This window comes from Drosophila santomea, chromosome 2L (assembly GCF_016746245.2).
Source record: "Drosophila santomea strain STO CAGO 1482 chromosome 2L, Prin_Dsan_1.1, whole genome shotgun sequence".
Classification (NCBI taxonomy): domain Eukaryota; kingdom Metazoa; phylum Arthropoda; class Insecta; order Diptera; family Drosophilidae; genus Drosophila; species Drosophila santomea.
Genome location: NC_053016.2, coordinates 6515696 through 6538264, shown reverse-complemented (window position 1 = coordinate 6538264; position 22569 = coordinate 6515696). Strand labels below are relative to the sequence as shown.

General features: G+C 47.3%; 8 protein-coding genes across 11 annotated transcripts in view; 5 read left to right on the top strand and 3 right to left on the bottom strand.

Annotated features, from left to right (window-relative positions):
• The first annotated feature begins 345 nt into the window (after positions 1–345).
• LOC120444003 (daxx-like protein) lies at positions 346–7088 on the top strand. Of its 2 annotated transcripts, XM_039623482.2 has the most exons (5): positions 346–667; positions 1342–3155; positions 3195–5614; positions 5679–5859; positions 6034–7088. In XM_039623482.2, exons 1-5 carry the CDS (start codon positions 617–619, stop codon positions 6647–6649), a joined length of 5082 nt encoding a protein of 1693 aa, XP_039479416.1. In that variant the 5' UTR covers positions 346–616; the 3' UTR covers positions 6650–7088. The 2 variants fall into 2 exon arrangements, with proteins under 2 accessions (XP_039479416.1, XP_039479414.1); XM_039623480.2 differs by having other exon boundaries at positions 1342–5614.
• Positions 7071–8464, bottom strand: LOC120444004 (kynurenine formamidase). Of its 2 annotated transcripts, none has more exons than XM_039623484.2 (3): positions 8147–8464; positions 7933–8088; positions 7071–7875 (listed from the first exon to the last, which is right to left on the bottom strand). In XM_039623484.2, the coding sequence occupies exons 2-3, from the start codon at positions 8057–8059 to the stop codon at positions 7100–7102; spliced, it is 903 nt and encodes a 300-aa protein (XP_039479418.1). In that variant the 5' UTR covers positions 8060–8088; positions 8147–8464; the 3' UTR covers positions 7071–7099. The 2 variants fall into 2 exon arrangements, with proteins under 2 accessions (XP_039479418.1, XP_039479417.1); XM_039623483.2 differs by having other exon boundaries at positions 7933–8082.
• Positions 8465–8589: 125 nt separating this feature from the next.
• On the top strand, positions 8590–9699 carry LOC120444005 (coatomer subunit epsilon). The gene has a single exon (XM_039623485.2). The coding sequence runs from the start codon at positions 8696–8698 to the stop codon at positions 9614–9616; it is 921 nt and encodes a 306-aa protein (XP_039479419.1). The 5' UTR covers positions 8590–8695; the 3' UTR covers positions 9617–9699.
• LOC120444006 (PHD finger-like domain-containing protein 5A) lies at positions 9639–10367 on the bottom strand. Its single transcript, XM_039623486.1, has 4 exons — positions 10209–10367; positions 9940–10130; positions 9791–9876; positions 9639–9725 (listed from the first exon to the last, which is right to left on the bottom strand). The coding sequence occupies exons 1-4, from the start codon at positions 10258–10260 to the stop codon at positions 9719–9721; spliced, it is 336 nt and encodes a 111-aa protein (XP_039479420.1). The 5' UTR covers positions 10261–10367; the 3' UTR covers positions 9639–9718.
• A 198-nt stretch (positions 10368–10565) lies between these two features.
• On the top strand, positions 10566–15741 carry LOC120448793 (coiled-coil domain-containing protein 102A). Of its 2 annotated transcripts, XM_039630987.2 has the most exons (9): positions 10566–10883; positions 10947–11017; positions 11079–11118; positions 11195–11715; positions 11774–11977; positions 12034–12370; positions 14406–14572; positions 14707–15331; positions 15560–15741. In XM_039630987.2, the coding sequence occupies exons 1-9, from the start codon at positions 10743–10745 to the stop codon at positions 15566–15568; spliced, it is 2115 nt and encodes a 704-aa protein (XP_039486921.1). In that variant the 5' UTR covers positions 10566–10742; the 3' UTR covers positions 15569–15741. The 2 variants fall into 2 exon arrangements, with proteins under 2 accessions (XP_039486921.1, XP_039486928.1); XM_039630994.1 differs by lacking the exon at positions 14707–15331.
• LOC120448810 (glutaryl-CoA dehydrogenase, mitochondrial) lies at positions 12481–14051 on the bottom strand. The gene is made up of 2 exons (XM_039631008.2): positions 13491–14051; positions 12481–13363 (listed from the first exon to the last, which is right to left on the bottom strand). Exons 1-2 carry the CDS (start codon positions 13954–13956, stop codon positions 12570–12572), a joined length of 1260 nt encoding a protein of 419 aa, XP_039486942.1. The 5' UTR covers positions 13957–14051; the 3' UTR covers positions 12481–12569.
• A 791-nt stretch (positions 15742–16532) lies between the features above and the next one.
• On the top strand, positions 16533–17943 carry LOC120448816. Its single transcript, XM_039631018.2, has 3 exons — positions 16533–17219; positions 17276–17452; positions 17505–17943. The coding sequence occupies exons 1-3, from the start codon at positions 16630–16632 to the stop codon at positions 17824–17826; spliced, it is 1089 nt and encodes a 362-aa protein (XP_039486952.1). The 5' UTR covers positions 16533–16629; the 3' UTR covers positions 17827–17943.
• Positions 17944–18240: 297 nt separating this feature from the next.
• Positions 18241–22569, top strand: part of LOC120452218 (carbohydrate sulfotransferase 4) — a 28220-nt gene continuing 23891 nt past the window's right edge. The window contains exon 1 of the mRNA XM_039636347.1: positions 18241–19422. Within this exon, the coding sequence (XP_039492281.1) occupies positions 18473–19422 (950 nt within the window). The 5' untranslated portion in view covers positions 18241–18472. The remainder of the gene's footprint in view (positions 19423–22569) is intronic.

Here is a 22569-nt window from a genome sequence, read left to right as displayed (position 1 = left end):
CATTAACATTTAGAGTCAAGCGATGGAAAAATCTTTATTTTTGGGCAGTTAACAATACACTTCCCTCAAACTAATATTTTAATAGGAAATTCCACATACATAAAAAAATCAACAGAGTCCAACAATTTTGGTTTTGGAGGGATTAACGTAACTTAATGAGATAACTTAATATCTAAGTTAAGCTAACATATATTAATATTTGTAATGTACTCGTTGAGTTTGGGCGTTATAGGGTTAAACGATATCAGGTGGCGATAGTCGTAAGGCAATCGCTGTCACCGGCTGACACCTAGCGACCGATACTATTGGTTCAGCCTGCGATGTTTTGGCAGCTCTAGAACTCTCCAATTTGACAATTGTGAGGAATGAATACAAACACTCACGTAGTGCATTCAGTAGGCGAGCGTAATAAATATGTGGGAGAATTCCCACATATATATAGTATTCAGTGCCAGTGCCGAGAACTCGGATCGAACACGGACGCGTCGTGCACATATGCGTGAAAAACTAGCTGGCAACAACGGTGGCGAGTCCAAATGCGAAGAAAAGCCAGTGAATCGCGGGGCGAGTAAAGTAAATAAATTCAGTGCGGACCATTGCCATTTCGGGGCGAATAATGTCTGCGTCTGTGATATGTGTTGATTTGAGCTCGGAGTCTGATGAAGAGGTAATTTCCCGATTTCCCAGAAGACTCGTCTGTGTTTGTGTGTGTGAAAAAGTACAGTTGGATTTAAATAGGCTCGCTGCATGAGTGTGTGTGCGTGTTACACATAGTGTGGAATTAATTTTTTTTCGCGCTGCTTTTTTATTGAGAGCGAGCAGACATGAACATGCAAAGCCCCCACTCACACAGTTGCAAAGTGGGGCAGTGCTGCCAGACTGTGCGATTGGAGACCTGGCGAATCTTGCAATTGCAGTGGCGAATATCGGACTTCAATTACGATTACGTTAGGCGTGAAAGAGCGAGTGAGGGTGCGGTGAGTCTCCGCTTCTGGAGAGAATTTGGTTAAGACGCAATTCGCCTGGTCAAGTTCGGAAAGTTGTTTCTGCCGATACGGCCGCTAATCAAATCAACTCTCCACAGCGCGCGCTCGTAACTCTCCAAAGCTCTCGCGCACACCGACGAGCGCACACCCACACACTGACGGCTTTCGTTTGTTTATATTTTCATTCAAATTTAAAATGCACCAGAGAGCCAACAGGTCGCCTGCAGTTTTGAATTTAAATAAATGTTGCTAATTATAAAACACACTTCAAAGCCCATGCAGTGGCACTGTGTTCTCTGTGCTCTTCCTATCTATTAAATATGAATTGTTTTTAAGTCTCAAATTATATTTGCAGTCGCCAGCCAAACGACGACGACTCGAGGATCCATTGGGACTACTAACGCCATCCGGTAGGCAAAGTTTGCCTGCCAAGCTTCTGAACATACCAAAGGCCTCCCTGGCATCTCCGATTGAAGTGCCAGCTGTAGGAACAGGACCTGCGAGGGACACTCCGGTCATAGTGGATCCACTCCGATCCATGCACATCCCCAGTGGCATCACCGTCACCAAGCACCAGAAGAACGTCCTCACCACAAACGGAAACCTTACCATTTCCCTGGCAGAGAGCAACAACAACACCACAATCTTCAACAACAATGTGACCCCGAAGCAGATCAAGATTGGCACCGGCCAGAAAGTGGCCTGGTCGGTGAGCAATAAGGCGCCCAGTCCAAATGCCGTGATAACCACCGTGCCCAGCCACCAGGTGAGGGTGACGCCGTGTAACCAGATACGGCTCGCACCCGGTTCAAAAATCATCCCTGCGTCGAAAGCAATGCCTGCAAAGATTCAACCCGTTTTTGGGATAGGTCAGCCTCAGCAACAGTCGCAGGCACAGCAACCGAAGGCCATAATACTGGGTGTTACGAAGCCCAAAACTGCAGTGGGTCAAATGGGGCCGCAGCAGCCACAGAAGGCGCTATCACTCCAAGTCCATCAGAAATTAGTTGCAGGACAACAGCAACATATAGCTACTCTGGGTCAATTGCAGCAGATACAGGTGCAACAGCAGCAGCCACTTAGACCGGTGGGTATTCGGCTGCAGCAGCCACTTGGTGTCCAATTGGCTACGCAACAACCGAAACCACTGGCTGGCCAATTGGCTGCGCAGCAACCGAAACCACTGGGTAGGCAATTGTCTACGCAGCAAAAACCACTAGGAGCCCCACTGATAACGCAGCAAAAACCACCAGTGGGATCCCTACAACAGCCTGCTAAACAGAATACGGCGACTGGAGTACAGATTCAGCAAATACCAAAGGTTTTCGTGGGACAGCCGCAGCAGAAGGTGTTCCTGGGGCAACTACAACAACAGAATACTTTCCTGGGGCAACTACAACAGGAGCAACAAAAGAAGATCCTGGGTCAACTGCAACAAGAGCAAAATAAAATGTTGCTGGGGCAGCTTCAAAAGCAGCAGCAGCAACACAAAAAGATCGTCGGGCAATCACCACAGGAAAAGGTTCCTTTGGAGCAACTACAACCACAGCAGAAACCACCACAGCCTCTGAAGAATCCATTGGTGCAACTAAAACAGCAACAGCCACCCCCACAGCAACAGAAAACTTCAGTGAGCCAACAGCAACAGAAGACATCAGTGGGGCAAAGTCAACAACAGCAGAAGAATTCACTTGTGCAGATACAACAGCAACCACAACTGCAACAGAAAACTTCAGTGAGCCAGCAGCCACAGAAGACATCAGTGGGGCAAATCCAGCAGCAACCTCAACAGCTACAAAAGACTTCAGTGGGGCAAAACCAACAACAGAAGCAACAGCAGAAGAATTCACTTGTGCAACTACAACAGCCACCACAACTGCAACAGAAAACTTCAGTGAGCCAGCAGCCAGAGAAGATATCAGTTGGGCAAATCCAGCAGCAACCTCAACAGCTACAAAAGACTTCAGTGGGGCAAAACCAACAACAGCAAAATAATTCACTGGTACAGCTACAACAGCAACCACAACTGCAACAGAAAAATTTAGTGAGCCAGCAGAAGATTTTAGCGGGTCAACTCCAGCAGCAACCGAAGACTTCACCGGTGCAACTTTATCAGCAACAGAAGGCTTTAGTGGGGAAACTCCAGCGGCAACCTCAACAGCAACCGAAGTCTTCGCAACTCCAGCAGCAGCCTCAACAGCAACCGAAGACTTTACCGGGGCAAGTCCAGCAGCAACCTCAACTGCTACAGAAGACTTCAGTGGGGCAACTCCAGCAGCAACCAAGGACTCCAGTGGGGCAACTTCAGCAGCAACATAATACTTCAACACAGCAACAGAAAACTTCAGTGAGCCAACAGCAGAAGACACCAGTGGCGCAATTTCAACAGCAGCAAAAAACACCAAAAGCCGCCACAGGGCATCAGGCAACACCTGAAAAGCTACAACAGCAACGAGCCGCCCCAGGGCAACAACAAAAGTTACCTATTGGACAGCCCCAGTCACAGCAGAAAACAAATGTAGGACTTCAACAGCAACAGGTGGCACAGAAGAAAAACATGGGGCCAATACAGCACCTACTTAAGAATCCTTTGGCCCAACCGCAGCTTCCAAAAACATCGGTGGGTCTGCCGCGGCAACAACCGCTCCCGCAAAATCCCTTGCTTGTGGCCCAACAGCAATCACCAAAGACACAATTGGCTATACAACTGCTAAACTCTGTGATGGGCACACAGATTCCACCGCAGCAGCCGTCGCTTCCAGTTGTCAATCAAATAACACACAAATCGATGACAATTCAGAGACTTCCCATGTTGCAGACTCCGCCTACGGGTCAAAAAATTTTGCCAAAACAGATAACTCCGCAGCAGACGCCACCACCCGCTCACATAGTACAAAAGCAGACAATGCCAAACGCGGCCATGGAAACTCCTCCGTTCGCACACCGTTCACCAATAGTGAGGCCCATGACGGTAGCCAAGATTACGCCTGTGCCTACAAACAGCAAAGTCTGCTACCCAATAAAGCCACAGGTGGCTAGAGCTGTCAGTCCCACAGCCGCGACAATGACTGCAGCCCGTACTTTGCCCTTTAGAAGCTCACAGCATAAGACATCTGCGTCGCCGATGACTTCCACGCATGTCCAGGGATTCACAGCGAGTGCCACTCCTCCACAGCGCCTTCTGGCCACTCCACCGCACTGTGCCGCGGCCTTAAATGAGCCGCTGTTGTTAAACTTGCCGCCCACCACTAGCATTACCCCACAACTAACGCCCACAACAACTCCACCGCCCGCTGGACCATCGGCTGGACTTCAGCAACAACAGCTTGCCAAAGCGGCAGCCTTTAAATTGAATTCCTTGCCCGGAGCGAGCATTTCTCCAGTGATCAGGACTCCAACTGCAAGCGTCAAGCGCATCCAGCCCATTACTGTGCTCAAGAAATCCGATGAGGAATGGCGAAGGCATCTCGAACAACAGCAAAAGCATCGCGTGCCATTGCAGTCGTCCTCGGCGCCAACAATTGTCTTAGTCGAATCACCGCCCACTACGCCGCCGACGGATAAGCCGGAGACGGAGGCCAAGGAGGTCGGAGACCAAGGAGGCGTGAACAAATCATCGATCAATCCGATTCCAACAGATAAAAAACCCAGATCAATGAAAAGACCTGCAGTGGTGATTGCTCCCCCAAACAAATCAGTTCCTGTTATCACAGAAATAGTGGATTTAGATGCAATACCAGAGACCCCGCCAGAGAAAAGAAGGAAGGAATCTTACACTCCCATTATGAATGCAATTGAGGCATCACCAGCAGCGAATGCCCCTTTTACAACTGAGTACGCGGCACTTTTGAGGCTGTGCCGCGAGGTGGACAAATCGGATTTCATGGATAATCTGGTAAGGGGAAAGTTAACCCAGTATTACTACAGTGTGCCTGAAAGCTTCGTGATGTCATGTGGCTTTCGCAAGCTGGTCACAGTGGCCATGTCCAGTATCAGAAACGAGTCGAACCTGGTCTACATACACCTAAAGTACGTGGTTGATGAGCTTGCAGCGCGGATGGTGGCCAACATGTTTCCCACAATACGGGCAACGCCGTCAGCTATGCAGTTCCCACTTCCTAGATCATTTACACCCAAGCAGCCGGAGATGTTCAAGGCGCCGGAACAGACTAGGATGGTGGGGAAAGAGCAGGACGATGATGTAGAGGAGGTTACAGTAGTGCATTGCGAGCCCGTTTCTCGCGAAGATAAGCGGAGGGAAGAGCGCATACGGCACTTGAACCGCACGCTGCATGCTATTACTAAGCGAATCAAGATGTTGGACGATGCTGAAGTGGACTTGAACGACGAGGACTCCAGCTATCTTCAGGTGGAGCGCTTCAAAAAGCGCGCCTGCCAAATCTATGAGAAAATCTGTGATCTAACCGGTGAGAGCAAGAGTGTCCGTCGTCAGCTTAAGAAGCCCATCCAATTCAAGGATACGGACTATCCACACTTCAATCGCAAGCTCTCGGCTTTTGTCAACAAGTTGCATGAGTTTCCCGACTACCACGATGTGCTTCAAATTTTGGAACAGTGCAACAAGGAAAAGGAACTTGGACTAGCCAAGTTCGAGATGAAGAGAATCGGTATGTCGTGGACTTCAACATTTAATATTAATTATTAATATTAAACACACCTATTATTTTGCAGCCTACGATGCCTTTAACAAAGTCGGTCGAATGCTACAATCGCGCCGAAAAAATGATCTTTACGAAACCGTCACACATTTCACAGCAAACGGAAAAGATCCAGCCTCCAGTGATCCTGAGCTGCTAGCCAAGCTGAAGGAAAACAACAAAAAGCAAACCAAAATAAGTGATGTCTTGGAAAAGTGAGCACAAATCAAGGATTTCAGAACTGCGCTGTTTAATAGGGTTTCGACTTGAAAAATATTTTTATTGTATTTGCATTTTTCTGTAAATTCTTATCGCAAGCGTCCACAACAGCGGCAGTGCTCTGGATTCAAAATACTGTTCCAATCTAATACTTAAATTCAATATTCCAGGTATGCCCTAGAGCAGGATCTCAATGCGGAGGAACGTCAGGAGGCGCGACTGAAGGAGAAAAAGTTGAAGCAGGTTAAAGCGGACGAGGAGGCCGCCAAGCTGGCTGCTTTGGCGCAAGACGACGACGAGCCCTGCACAAGTGCTCAGGCAGCAGCTAAAGCGGCCGCTCTCGCCTCTTTAAAGAAGAGTCCGGCAGCTCGTGGAAAGGTGATAGGAAAAAGGCGCCCGATTAATGGACGGATCTTTAATATTGACGACGACGGAGATGACTCGGAGGAGGAATCTGACACGGAGGACGACGATGTTGAGGAATTTGTTAATAACTTCCAAGCGAACGGTGATGTGAGCGATACCGACTCCGAAGTGGAAGCAGTAACATCACCAAAGAGAGATGCCTTACCGCTCGCCGAGGAGGATGTGATAGATATAACGAGAGACGAGACTGGCAAAAAGAATGACGAAGCCACGCCCAACGGCAGGCTTAAGATTATGTCCGTCTCTAGTCTGAACGCCAATTTCGTCCATGGGCAGGATCCGCACAGAAAACCCCATCCCATACCGAGTGCTAAGCCTGTCATTGCCGACCAGATTATCATTTCAGATGAGGAGTCATAGAAACGGTTGTACCCGCAGCCCTAGTTAAGTTATTTATTCAATATGTTCAGTTTGTTTCTGAATTGTTCTACTCTTCTTACTAACAAAAATGCGGTGGGACGAATAGTTATTTCTCAACATCAATCATAAAAATCATAAAATTTTATATTTGTTTTTTCATGCAGATTTTATTTCAAATTCGAGCGACTATTGCAAATTTCATCCAGTTTTTAAATTTCTCGTAAATCTTTAAATGTACATAAAGATGTTCAAAGATGACTATCGCCCGTACATTTTTGTGGTTGCTTTGTTACCAGTTCCACCACGCTTATTTATTGTAAAGTCCCCTACCTTTGGGTACAAGCCACAAAACTACGGTAGTGTATATACGGAATACTACTAGTCTAAGTTAGTCGTAGAAAATAAACGGAACGATGAGAAATGATGACAGAAAGCAAAACTGCGCTCGGTTTATTCAATTTGAATGTTGCGCAGGAAACGGCATACATCCGATTCATCGATGGCCGTCTCTTCGATGATGTCGAAGTGGTCGTAGTTTTTGAAGAGCGTGAAGCTCGCTTTGTAGCCCTTCTTTCTCAGCACCTTAGAAAAGTGGCGACTCTGCTCGATGAAGGTGATACTGTCATGCTCTGCGGCCACCACATAGATCTTGGTGGAGTTCCAAACGGATACATCGGTGTATTCCCACAACATCGGTGACACGGACTCCACATTCCGCTCGTTGAGCCCCAAAATATTTTTGGGATTAACCGATTCCAGGTTCCAGAGCTCCCTCAGATCGTAGACGCCGCACAGGAAGACCAAAGACCACACCATCTTGCTCCTCTGGGGTGAAATCACATTAGGGCGAATTAGTATCTGGGCCAGCAAGTGGGCACCTGCCGAGTGTCCGGCGAAGGTCATCTCCTGCACGTTGGTCATTTCGGCGTAGTCAAAGATCCAGTTGAGGAAGTCGGTGAACTGGGACATCAGCCGCTCGAGGGTGACCTCCGGGCACAGGTTGTAGTCCATGACGACCACACGGTATCCACGCCGCACTAGGGGGCCCACAATCGAGCAGGACGTGCTTATGTCCATCTCCTGCCAGTAGCCACCGTGCACGAAGACGAACAGCGGTGCATGGTTGGAGGTCCTATCGCTGTAGAACATATCCACCAACTGACGACCTCCTCCATAGCGCATGTGGTCCACAGTGATGCCCTGCTTCTCGGTCAGATCCCTTTCATCTGAAATTTGACTTAAAATTTAAATGGTGCTCTGACGTGGGGAATGCTAGTTCTTACGCTGCTTGGTCACCCGCACAAAGTGCTCCAATATGGCCAAATTCGGTTCCGGCTGATCCTGAAACCTGGTCGTGTGATAGCTGGGGAAATAGTCCCGGTCAAGGTCTTTGCACCTCGGATTGTACATTCCAGATAAGAGACAGTAAATCACTGAGACTTCGTAACACAGATTAGAAAGGCAAAGTAGCTAGGGCGTAGGCTAAATTATTCTTACTGCGCTTTGCGGTCCAGCGTAATGCAAAATTAGAGCTCAGTTGCTTCAAGTCAAACCGGATTGCCAAGGTTGAACCAAACCGTTAGCTTTTAACGTATAATTAAGCTTTCGCACTAATTACCGGATCTGGAATTGATGTAGGAGATGGCGTTTTGCAGCACTGAGCTCCAGGGTCGAAATGATAAACTTTTTTTAAGATTTGAAATCAGATTTGAAGCTTTCTAGGAACAAAATCTTTCATTTTGGTATTTTATTATTGATAGCCATGAAATAAAAAAGGGGATATACTAAATTTCCGAAGCTGAAATAGTGTTTATAAAAAAAAATTGGTTCAAAAATTACAAAAAAAAATAATTTTTTAACAAAAAAAGCGCTGCCAGATGCGATTTGTGTTAGGGGTTTTATTTAATTCAACGGTAACACTGTGACAACTCGACGATAACATATCTGATATCGATGTACGATAGGCACCGATAAGTTTGGGCAAATAAGCCAACTCAGCCGAAAAGAATTCTGTTTTTCCAAGCTAATTTAAAAATAATCACGAGAATGAGCCGACAACAGAACGAGGAGGACACCAACTCGGTGCTTTTCGATGCCCGCAACGAGTACTACATCGGCAACTTCATGGGCTCGATCAACTTCGTGCTGCCCGAGCAGGGCACCGCGGGACCGGAGCTCCTGTCATACATGTACCTCTCTTACTTGGCCATCGATTCCGGACGCATCGTGGCCTCGGACATCAAGGAGGGAAACTCCACGCCCCTGCAGGCCTTGCGTCTGGTGCATGAAGCCTTTGAGCAGCCTTCGAGGACTGAGGAGCTACTGGAGAAACTCACGGACAAGGTGGCCGGAGAGGAGGATGAGACAAACATCTGGCACCTTGCCACCGCCATCGTCTACTGCCACGACGGGCAGTTCGAGAACGCACTGAAGATCCTGCACGGTTCCACCAATTTGGAGTCCATGGCTCTGTCGGTCCAGTGCTTGCTCCGCCTGCAGCGCGTTGATCTGGCCAAGCAGCTGGTGGCCAAGATGCAGGAGATCAGCGACGACGCTACGCTGACTCAGCTCGCTCAGGCGTGGGTGGCCCTCGCACAGGGCACGGAACAGATGCAGGACGCCTTTCACATATACCAGGAGTTCTGTGAAAAGTTCAAGCCTACTCCAGCGCTGCTGAACGGCCAAGCAGTCGTGCATTTGGGTCTGGAGCGGTATGAGGAGGCTGATTCTGTGCTGCGTGAATCTCTACTAAAGAAGCACAACGATTACGACACCCTGATCAATCTGATGGTGCATGCCCACCTTACGGCCAAACCGACAGAGGCCATCAACCGGAACCTAGAGCAGCTAAGGCAGTTCTATCCCAAGAGCGACTTTGTCACCGATCTGGACAAGAAGTCAGCGGAATTCGACCGCCTGTGCCTGCAGTACGACGTTGAGGGCGGGGAGAAACTGCTCGCTATCTAGACATAAGAAGAAATTCCAAATATTCATATATCAAAACCTTTTGTTTATGTATTAAACTACAATAAAAATTTATTAGAAATGTATGAGGTAGCGGAGAGCACTTCAATAGCTGTAATGAGAAAACAAAGTATAAGGGTGGATTTTATATGTTCGATTACTGTTCTGGGTACTCACTTCTGTTTGAAGCCATATTTCTTGCGTTCGTAGAACAGGTCAGTCTTGGAGCTACCCAGATTCACGATTTTGGGGCATCCGTCGCGCTATAAAAAACCAAGATACCAATTAATGGCACGGAATGCACCAGGAATGACTGGCAAACTCACGTCCTTTTCCTGAATGGTGCAGGACTTGCAGTAGTAGGCATCGGAAACGCCGGGTCCGCCGCAGATGACGCACCTGCCCTGGTAGGATCCGTAGTTGCACTCGTCGCAGATTCGCACCAAGGTGCACGGCCGCACGTAGGAGTCGCAGATCACACACTTTCCGTCATCCTTTTCGCACAGGCGTCCAATGGCTGCCGCATGGGATGGGGAAAAAGATGAAATTATTGAATCGCCTGGAGACTTTTAACGGCTTTAACTTGAGAACTTACCCACGCCGGGCTGCTTGCGGCAGAAAATCAGATCCGGATGATGTTTGGCCATGATTTAATGGTGGTTTTCAGTCAGCAAATATAACAACAATTGCAGAAAAAAGCGGCGACTTATTTAGTGTGACCTTTACGCGCTCTCGGTTAAGGGTTGTCAAGTATTCAAAATCAGCATGTGGGGCATTCATTAAAATCTATGTGAAGGCTTGAAATAAGATAAATATATTTTATCTAATATTGTTTATTATAAATTAATGCATGATAGAATAAAAATATGAATATAATTAAATCATATAAAAAAATTGTTTCCATCTATTTGCTTAAAGGCACCTGACAGCCCTACCACCATTGCAGTTTGGACATTCACAGCGACTAGTAAACAACAGCTGTTGGCATTCTCGAATTTTATTTTCTGTATTCGCATTTAGCTTTGGTCCAAAATATTGCAAAAACACGCCCACAATGCAACAGATCAGTTAGGAAGTTGTGATGCACTAAAGGCAACAAGCAGAGGACTTCAGAAAGCACAACAACGAAATGTCGCAGGCGGCATCAACGACGCAAAGTGCAACCGCTGCACCGGTGGGCGGCAGCAGACGCAATGAAGTGGGCGGCGTGGGCGTCATCGGGACCACCATGTCGGCTAGATATGGAGAAACGGAATGGGAGGCTCGAGAGGTACGTATCGGTGTGGGATGCTTACTACTGTGCCCAGCAATTATACTTCTATTTTATATTCAGTCCCAGCGGCAGAGGGAACTGCACGAAGCTCGAGCACGGGCTGCGCAAATGGAGAAAACCATGAAGTGGTGGTAAGTGGAGCAGCTCTTCCTGGTCCGAACTATCTGCTAATCAAAACATCAACCGTTTTAGGTCCGACTGCACTGCCAACTGGCGGGAGAAGTGGAGTAAGGTAATCCGGTTGCCATGGCTTTCAAGTTGGGTCAATATCGCCGGTATCCAATAACAAAACTTTTCACTTTTCGCAGGTCCGCAACGAGCGGAATAAGGCCAGAGAGGAGTCCAAGCAGCTGAGCCTCAAACTGGACGGCGCCATGAAGGAAGCCCACTCCCTAAAGCGGGAGAAGAACGATCTCGAGTTGCAGATCACGCAGCTGAAGAAGGAAATGGAGAAAGTGCACACGCTGATGATGAAGCACGCCGGGCAGTTTCATCGGGCCGACACCAGCGAGGATGCGGAGGCCAACGGACGGGATGCCAACTGCTCGCCGGACATCTCCTCGGATGGCTTAAAGAATATCAATAGCGAGGACGGCTTGGTTACCAAGCTGACCAATGATGTCAAGGATCTAGACATTGAGGAGTTCGCTATGAAGGGGGCTATGCCCAAGCATCTGACCGAGTTGGATGAAGCGGCGGCTGCCGAGGAGAAGCGCCTCATTCAGCAATTGTCCAAGGATGACTTTGACGAGGACTACTTGCTGCAAAAAATATCCATGCTCCAATTGCGCCTCGACGAGGCTCAGAAAACTCTTCAAGCGGAAAGGGAGTGAGTAATCTATATTCCAATAACGTACGAATATCGTTAAATGTGATTTTGTTTGCAGTGAAAAGCATGAGCTGCACAAGAGCATTGAGAAACTGACGCTGGAGATTCAGGATGTGCGCGGACGTCAAGAGGAGATGCGCTCGGCCAAGCAGGAGGCAGTGCGCGAACTCTTAACTCTTCAAGAGCAACACCGTGCTGAGATGCGTATAGTGAACAACTCGCTGCAGGAGGAGATTGCCGCCCGTGAGAATCTCGAGCGCCGGTAAGCAAAAATGCCTTTAATACTTTGGCTAGAGTCTAATCATGCATTTATGTTAGCCTCACGGAGCTTCGCACTGAGCTGGAGCATCTGCAGGCGGAGAACGCCTCCGAATGGGGCAAGCGCGAGCGACTGGAGTCCGAGAAATTGGCCATGGAGCGGGACAACAAGAAACTGCGCGCAGAACTGCGAGACTACCAGGAACGGTCTGATCGTAAGTGCCGACCCATGCAAGCAAATGACGTGGAGCTGCGAGCACTGCAGCAGGAACTTTCGGAGCGCAACAAGGAGATCAGCGAGGTCAAGATGTCGCACGCCAAGCTAAAGAAGTTGCTGGCCGAAACAAACACGGAGCTGGGACACGCCGTGCGCCGCGCCGAGCAGTACGAGGCGGAGGTGAGTAAATCCACACCCCAAATTCTTATCGGATGATATATGGATCAGATTAGGCATATCAGCTTATCAGCCTAGGAAAACTTAGAGATTTTGCAGCCCCTCTGGCCGGATTCAGTTTCATTAACATTTATTGGCATTGACACATGGACATAAAACAAATTAGTAAATGCAGTACTTTTGGATTATCGAAAGAAGTACATTAGTTAGCAAATGCCGCCAGTCCTGTGATGGCGCGGCCCAGGATCAACGCGTGTATATCGTGTGTGCCCTCATAGGTGTTAACCGACTCCAAATTGATTACATGCCTGATCACATGATATTCGTCGCTGATTCCATTAGCGCCCAGCATGTCTCTCATTTGACGGGCAATATCCAGCGATTTGCCAGTATTGTTTCGCTTGAGAAGGGAAATCATGTCGGGCGTATGGAGCTTCTGATCCTTGAGGCGACCCACATGCAGGCAAGCCTGCAGGCCCAAAGCAATCTCCGTGACGGCATCGGCCAGCTTCTTTTGGATCAACTGATTGGCAGCCAAAGGACGGCCGAATTGCTTGCGATCCAGTGTGTACTGGCGAGCAATCTCCACACAGGTTTCGGCTGCACCCAGGGCTCCCCAAGCGATTCCATACCGAGCGTTGTTCAGACAGGTGAAGGGTCCGCTAAAGCCTGCCACATTGGGTAGCAACTGCTCCTCTGGCACACGCACCTCGTCCATCAGGATCATACCCGTGGGCGAAGCGCGCAGTGAGAACTTGCCCTCGATCTTTGGCGTCTCCAATCCCTTGCCGGATATCTTGCGGTCCACCAGAAAGCCGCGCACCTTGCCATCTTCGCATTTAGCCCATACGACTATGACGTCTGCGATGGGCGCACTTGTAATCCAGGTCTTGGATCCGTTCAGAATGTACGTCTTGGTTTTGCTGTCGTATTTGGCACGGGTCTCCATGCCAGCGGGGTCACTACCGTGGTTGGGCTCAGTCAGGCCAAAGGCACCTGGATAAATATGGGCAATAGTTGAGATTCGCTCATGAACATCGAAACTATACCAAGGCGCCTTTATATAATGCACCCAATATTTCTTTTTAAAACAAAAATGAAATCATTTATTTGGGGGACTCACCAATCAGTTTGCCCTCCGCCATGCTGGGCAAATAGCGCTGCTTCTGCTCCTCGGATCCAAAGTCGTAAATGGCGCCCATGGCCAGCGAGCTCTGGACACTGACGGCGGACCGATAAGCGGAGTCCACGCGCTCCACCTCGCGAGTTAGCAAACCGTAGGCAACGCTAGAGACTCCGGCGCAACCGTATCCCTTGATGGTGCAGCCCAGGACACCCAGGCTGCCGATCTCCTCCATAATCTTCTTGTCGAATGTCTCCAGGCGATTGGCCATCTTGACGCGCGGTTGCAGTTCCGCCTGGCAGTATCCGCGGAACGCATCCCGAATGGCTACCTCCTCCTCGGTCAGCTGGCTCTCCAAATTCAGCGGATCCTGCCAGTTGAACTTGGGAGCTGCGGCTTTGGAGCTCGTGCTGGCCAAGCGCCGTGCACACGGTCTCAGTTTGCTGATTACACTTTGCGCAATCATAATTCCAATTCGATTCTGTCTTTGCTGTTGGAAGTGGCCAGCCGGTTCTTCACGGAACAGCTGCTCGATTCGACGTTCGGCGAGAGACTGAAGAAAGCTCAAATCTACAGCGAGAGCTTTTGCCTGCCGGCTCTTCGCGCGCTCTCTTCGCTTTTCTTCGCCACTTTGTTTACCTCGATTTAATATTGTTGTTATGCCCGATCTTAATCTGCGGGTTCTAAATTTTTCGCACTATCGCGCTTATTTTTGTCTTGACGATAGAAACCAAGAGTGATAGAATCGCGAGTGGAAGGAAATTTTTCCAATTTCTAGCGTTATCACCACTTGGCGGGGGTCGTCTGCTTATCAGTAATGTTTAAAGACACGCCCCTTATGCTTTTTGTGTTCTTAGTTTAATACTAATCTGGAAATTAAAAATGTAGCTGCTAATTTCCGCTATTTTCCTGCAGGTGAAGCGTCTTCGCCAGCGCGTGGAGGAGCTGAAACGGGAGCTGGCTGGTGCTGAGGACGAACTGGATTCGGCCGTTAACCAAGTGCGCCGCCTGCAGCGCTCCAACGATGAGCTTGTGGGTCAGACGGAAGGGCTGCAGGTGCAGATTCAGCACCTCCAGAATAGGTAAGATGAGCAGAATTATTTCAGTTTGCATACGGCTAAGTCCTTTGACTAACTCCAATCACCACTAACTTTTCAACTGGTGCTGGCTTGACTAATAACCTAACTCCTAACCCACGCTTAACCCAACGAACAAGACGTGCTCCGAGTCCCCAGCTGCGGGGAATGGGCGGGGTGCAGCTGAGGAATAAGATTGCCGTGGAGCTGCCCAACGACTGTCTGCCAAACATCAATGATCTTCGCCAGATCTTCGATGACTCGCAGGCAGGTTTGAGGAGCTCACACAATGGCAGCGATGCAGCTGTGCATCATGCTGCTTCCGTGAAGAGATCTAGTCACACGGAACGGACGCTCCTGCAGCAACAGCAGAGTAGTGCTGCGGCATCTGCAGCGGCGGCGGCTGCGGCAGCAGCTGCTTTTTTTGATGCCAAGCCCACGCATCTGGAGGAGAATATATTTGAGTCAAAGTCGCGAAACCTGGAGTTCGAGCGGGCCAAGCAGAAATTCGATAATCCTCACGGACAGCACCATCATCATCACCAGAGACAGAGGTCCGGAAACGGACGTTATGGGAGCGCAGGAAGCAATGCCAGTCGAGCGAATCTCGTGCTGCCCTTGAAGGGGACGACCAATGGAGGCAGCAGCTCCGCTTCCAGTAAGGATGAGCTCAATCGGCAGCTGTACGAGAAGGAGCAGTCTGCAGGCGCAGGATATGCGAGAAACAGCATTAATCTAGACGGCCTCAAGGTGTCCGACGATGAGGTGAGATTGGAGGAGGAGGAACGATGGTTATCAGAAATGTCTTAATAAGTAAATGACTTAAGTAAATAGACTCACTTTGCGCTTTACTTTGATTTTTCGTTAATTATTATAATGAACATCATTAGTTTGAGTTCCTATAGCATGACTAATCCTTACTGCACGTATTGTACTACTAATCAATGCCTTACTCTTATTCAATATAATAACAATGATTATCTTAAATTTCAGACTCCGTAGCTATGGTTCGACAAGCTTGCTGCTGGACGACGAGACGGAGGGTAACAGCGATTAGGATAACCACACAAAAGACATTTGAGAGAAAGTAATGGTATTAACCTTAAGTATTAATTCGCAAGTACTTCAATGTTGGTGGGACAACGGTTCCAAATAAAATCCGCATTCCTAGTTTATATTTGGGGCTTTAACCGACCAGTGCCCCAGGTTTTTATAAGAAAATCTATTGCAGAACGATAGTTCTTGGACAAATACTTACATTTAAACTAAGATAATTTTAATTTCGCGACAAATTTCAATAATCAGATCACCAGTTAGCCACGTTCATATCTTCAATATTCCAAGTAATTTAAGGATAACGTTTGAAACTCATTTTGCTGGCCATATTCGTATGAGCTTAACTCGCAGATAAGACGGTTGTTGGGAGGATTTCTCCTTCACATCCTTTCATCCTCATCGGAAACCCTTGCCTTTACTAAAAATGAACAGACTTAATAACAGATATACCGACATATATACGTATGAAAGCATAATACAGGTTCGATGTTTGCGGAATAGCATTTAGTGCCACAAATCTAAAGAAATTGTGTGAGTTTTAAGAAAGCATTGTAAAAATGCTGCTAATTATTAATCGAAATTAACTGAAATTATACACATAATTCTCACTACTGATTTAGACATTTTTGCAGTTGCCTAGTCCGAAAGTCTTTTATTTTTCAAAAGTTTTTCGATACTCAGCAGCATAGTTGGTCTTTTACAAAATATATATACACATTTGCAAATCAGAATTCGAAATATTTACGTATTATAACATAGCAATATTAGTATTTTAGCTATTGATAAATAACAATTTATTATTAACTATTAAAATTATATAAAATACAAATGATATGCCAATAAAGGTAGCATGTTACAAGATATATCTTCTTCTGAATCCTTGGTAGCCTTTTCGTCGTCCACATGGAAGCACAGTGCCTTCTGTCAGATCAACACTTCAACCATTCGGATTTTGTACAAAATAAATTGAGAGTGTGCGGCTTGGGAAAAAACTTAAAATTTCAGTCATGGTTCAACTTTCGCGTACTACCAAATTAACCGCCGTTTGTGTGGGCGTCTATACGATCTATGTCCTGATCACATTCTTCCTTTTGCCCATTCTTATGCCGGATCCGGTGACTATGCAGCGATCATTGGTGTCCTACAGCACCCGACACCTGGGCAACCTGAGCAACCTCACACTGGAAACCGGCGGTCAGCCCATCCGTTCAATGCTGGTCACGTTCCGGGGATCGGGTGCCCTTACCCTGCTGGACAACCTGGCTCATCAGCCGGGCTGCTATCAGCACTACGCTCCACTGATCGGCTACGAGAGCCGTCCCATTGCCGCAAAGGAGCACGGTCGGGCCTTGGATGAGCTGGTGGCGCTGTACAACTGCAACTACAACATGTCTGCGGAAATGATCCAATGGGGAATGCGATCGTCGGTCTTCAAGCGCTTCTACGGCGCCCAGGCCAAGATCTGTCGCACTCACGGCCAGGAGACCTGCTGGGATCCCGAGACGATGGCCGCCGTCTGCAAGCTGCACCCATTCATCAACATGGCGGTGTACAACATGCGGCTGAGTCTTCTGGCTACCCTCTTGGAGCGCGAGGAGTGAGTGGTAGCAGTTTTGGAAATGAATCATTTAACTTAAAGCTCCTTATTTCTAGTCTTAATTTAAGCATCCTGTTGCTTGTCCGCGATCCTCGGGGCACCATATATTCCCGGATGAGTAACAAGTGGTGCTTGGATGAAAGGGATTGCGAAGCACAGACCCTATGCAGCGACATGGTCAGTGATCATCAGATGGTCGGGACCCTCACCCAAGCCTATCCCCAGCGTTTCAGGTAAGGTTTTGTGCATTTCTTAGTTCTCTTGATGTATATGTGTATTCCGCAGCATTATACGTTACGAGGACTTGTTCCTGCAGCCCGAGGAGACCATCAAACAGGTATTCGACTTCTATGGATTGCCTTTGGGACGAACCAAGCCCAGGACGCAAAAGTTTCATCCGCGCAGTGGCTTTGTCGTAGAGTCCTCTCGCCGGGAGGAGCTCTTCAACCAGCCCGCCTTCGAGTGGATGAGCGAAATGATGGTGGACGACATTGGGGCTGTACAGGACGTGTGTGGCCAGGCCATGGACCTGTGGGGGTATCGCTCGATTCAGGACTTCCAGCACTTTTCAGCGGAATCATTCCAGCCAATAATGGGCAAGGCCTAGGTATTTGTGAGCAGATGATGAACGTAGTGGCCCAGGGGCTTGATATTAATGCTTTCGAGAGGGTAGTATAGTATAGACCGCGAATAAATATGTACATTTGATCTATTCTAAATCAAACTTCTTATTTGACTTCTTATTTAAATATTTAAGTTCATAAAATGCCCTTTTGGTTGGAGTCCGCGCTAGATGGCTGGCAAAGTTTCCCACCAGTTACTCGTGACTGTCACTGTGATTTAATGATCTATTATCCTTATGCTTTATTTAATTATAAATGCTTGGTTGGAGTCCGCGCTAGATGGCTGGCAAAGTTTCCCACCAGTTACTCGTGACTGTCACTGTGATTTAATGGATTATTTAGGGCTTCTTTTTACTCGATTTCGTTGCTCGCCGCGGTATGTTTCCAACTACCCGCAAAGGTCACTTTGTTGTTGTCAATCGTTTCGTTCGCATCGCGTCGCGTCGCGGAAAATCGAGATAAAAATACGGATAAGAAAGATATAACTTCGACTCCGGCGACTTCCGCAGCGAACGGCAATGCGCTCGAGTTGAGGGCGCCGCGATAACTATGTGCGTGTGGGAGCGAGTGCGAGTATAGCACACCAGTGATCACGCCAGTAATCAGCCAGCAGCAATTAGCGAGTGACCAATGAGCACGGCCATTGACGGCAGCAGTACGGAGGAGCAGCATCTGGAACTGAGCTCGGACTTGGAGGCGTGCTCCCTGCTGGGCCAGCAGGACCCGTCGAACGTCGATACCGGCAGGACACGCGCTAAGCAGCGCCTCAGCTTGAACGGGAAGCGGCGCCGCAGCCGGATGTCGCGCAGGGCCAATCTGATCGGCATCTGCGGCGTGAGCAGCCTGTGCATCCTGCTGCTGATCGCCACCACCCAGCACCGTCCGCTGACCACACCGTTTAACCAGGCGGCTGGGCGGGATCAGGGCGCGGGCGGTGGTGGTGCCGCGTCCGTAGATGGCGGTCCATCCAATTCGCTGGCGCGCAGCGCCTTCTATGATCGCTTCCAGCAGCAACTGCAGCAGCAGCAGCCGTCGCAGACGGCCGTCTACAATCTGACAGCTACTATAGTGGATGTCCTGTCGGCTCAACGGTCGCGCATCCTGGCCGAAATGGAGAATTTCGAGTACCCGCGCGGCGGAGCCGAGCGTCTGGCGGACATGACGCCAGAAACGAACGGCACACCGGTGCGCAGTGTGGTGGTCACCTCATGGCGCTCCGGCTCCACCTTTCTGGGCGACATACTCAATTCGATTCCGGGCAACTTCTATCACTATGAGCCGCTGCTTGACTTTGGCATCAAGCAGATCCGCGATCCCGACGACCAGGAGCTGGCCGTGCAGAACCTGAAGAACCTGCTCAACTGCGACTACGCCGACATGATGGACTATCTGAACTTCGGCAAGACGCACACCTATCTGTTCGAGCACAACACCCGACTGTGGGACGTCTGCCGGGAGTTCCCGCGCTTCTGCTGGCGTCCAGCCTTCCTCACGCGCTTCTGCCGCCTCTTCCCCATACAGAGCATGAAGACCGTCCGCCTGCGACTCGCCCAGGCCGAAAAGCTGCTCGAGGACCAAAGGTGAGTGGGCGCCCCAGACATCCGGGTAGAAAGTGAAAGCCAACTGGCATGCGATATGCAACGCATCTCAGGCGGATTGTTTATTCGGGGACCCTGGAGTGTGGAGTGTCTTAGGAGAAAGCTATTTACTGCATTGATTCGTGCCGAAATTCGAGGGTTTAAACCGCATGATCGCCTTCTCACCCGGAACTAACTTTGACCGATTGCAATTTTGCTTTAGTCTTGATTATGTTCCTTAAGTTCACATATTGCAATCACTGTTTGCTTCTGCGTGTCACATCAAATTCAACAAACATTTCATTATAGAACTATAGATTAATCAGTTTGCAACATGCATTGCTGCATGGCATTATCGTTAATGCTTTGTTATATTCTCCACTTAGAGCCTGTCAGTATTTCATTCACTTGCCCAACCACTTACTTAATGTGACTCTGTGCATCCCATTCTTATCTTTCGAGCAGGCCAAGGCCCCCGTTTGTGATAAGTTTCAAGAAGCAAATGCTACTGTATTTTCTTAGTTTTGTCAGCTAAACTTCCTCGGCCAGTCAACTTATTTGGCTTATCAAATTGATTACTTACATATATCCAAGTGTTCTTTATTTTAAATTCAAAGTCTTCGTCTTTAGAATGTGTTTTTAAAGAAAAGTACGAACAGTAATAAATCTTGTACATAAAAAAGTTAGGTTTCTGGTAATTAGCTTCAATTAATGCTCGCTTACTTTTCAACGATCGAATGTTAATTATCTTTATTATTTTATCTATTTGCCGAGTACAAGCACGTTATCGTTCTGGTTTATTACCCTAATTACATATTGGGCTTTCCGAGGTTTTCGAACACGATAGTAATAGGCTGTTTAGGTTTGGTAGATTGTAATATTTTGTGCAGAACTATTAACTATTTACTTTGTTCTTGATCTATATAGTTTCGAAATGTTGTTTACATCATTTTACGGAAGTTGAGTGTGAGTCAATCATTCAGTTATCAGCACTTGATTAATAAGTGGGGAATGCCTTTTTAAATTTATAGTTGTATGCCTTGCTGATAGCGCAGTAATTTGAATCTAAGATAACTGAATTGTAATCGCTTCCACTTCTTTAAGATTGGACTGTTTTTGTATCACCTGAAATGGAAGTTAATCATTCTGAAGGTATTTACTTTCGGCTGAGTGAAAACATTTTCAGACAAACATCAGAGCAAATCCTTGGGCAATACAATCGATTTGTAATCTCGTTGCGGCATTCCCCAAACAAAAGTGCCGCAAACAAAAGTTTCATTTACATAATTTCCCATTTAAAATGTAAGCCATCCAACAACAGCAGAAATCGATAAAATTAGTGTACAGCAATCTCTAGCTAAACAAACCAGCGACAAGTAAACAGAAACCGAAAATGAATTTGATTGATGTGGGGCCCTGGTTCTTTGGTCGTTGGGTTTTGATGACCCCATCCTCCCCAACTGGCTTTTGTGGTTTCGATTACATGCTCCGATCATTCCTTTTGTAAGGACATTTTGGATATGTATTAGATTCGGCTTTTGTGTGGGCTGCGCGTTGTGTCAATGTTATGCAAAGGATATCCAAAAACAATTTCAATCAATGAGTGCGAATCTGACATTTGTGCACAGATTTCTGTTCAATAAATAAACGAATTGGTAGAGATAAAATGTCTGAATCGAAAATGTCATTTAAAGAACGCTTCTTGTGGCACATAAAAGTCAGAAGAAATGCTTAATGTATTTTAATGGATTTTTATTGCCATTGGAATGTCATCTTCCCCTCCTTCTCTGAAAAGCGGAAAAACAATTAACACACTAAATCATGAACCGAATGTACTCAGTTACGACTTTCGTACACTTTAGCCCGGAAGTTGGACCACCAAATTTACAAACTCTTAACGTTTAGCTTGCTGAATTTCTCTTTTGGCCTGCTAACTTGGTTTTCATAGTTCCACTCCTCCTCCTAAACTATTTTCTCCTATTTTGGTGCTGACTACATGCTCTTATCTTAACTTTTTTACGTTAATTAAAAGAGCTATAAGAAGTCAAGACAAATAGATTGTAGTTAATTGTAACATAAAACTGTTGCTATGTTGTGAACTTAATTCTAGGCTGCCATATTTGAGATTATACATCAATATCTGGTTAGCGTTTGCATCGTTCTTGTTTTACGATGACTTTAAGCTATACTTCAAATAGAAAAGTGCCTCATACAATTAGCTTTGTATAAGCACTTTGCACTTAAGTTGCGCCTCTCACTCAATTCTTTGTACTCCCCTTCACGGACTGCAGTAAAAATTCTTTCACACTCTATTAACTTGGCCCGCTGGCCGGTGGGAAATGCATCAAAATTCCGGAAATGCTGACCAGCACTTGGATTTATGTTGCCTGCGGTCCAACATCATCCCAGCCACACACTTAGCCACAATTTGGGTCACTGCGAGTATTGTGGGGCGAAGAGCCGTGTTTGGTGAGTCACTAAGTGACCGCGCTAACTTGGCTAACATCGCTAACTTGGCTTCTAATTGTCGATTGGCCGAGTCTCGCCGGCTGGGTGTGCCCAGAATTTTCGGGGGAACTGGGCGAAGCTTTCCCACAATTATCGCGTATACGCCGTGGCGGTTGGTCTCTTAAATTTAATGCCCAGTGACCATTTCATTTATAAATCACACACTATTTTTATGTGATTTTCCATGGTCTCCTTCCCGCCACTCAGTTGCGATAAGGAGGAAAATGTGGCTAATGAAATAAATTACCAAATGGGGTACTGAGTCACGAGCTTTATTGCAAAATTTATTATTACTGCTTCCATTGAGCACTCAGCGCATAAAACCAATCACGGAATGTAAATTGTATTCGGTTATTTTGTTTATTCCAATTGAAATAAATTTAACTAAAAAATATATTTAAATAGAAATCGGGCTTGATTAAATTTCCTCACGTTGCTGGTAAAGCCTTTCCAGTAAGCTTTTCATTTAATTTTCCTCGGCGCGCTACGGTTTTGTGGCCGCTAACTTTGAGAGGCTTTTGGCATCAAGTAGATTAAAATTGTGAGCATTGAAAGCGCCCACAGGCCGCACAGTCGGAAGATGGCGAAAATAGTTGCATTCAACATCTGCCAAAAGAGCCAAAAGAGCCGAAAGAACCGCAG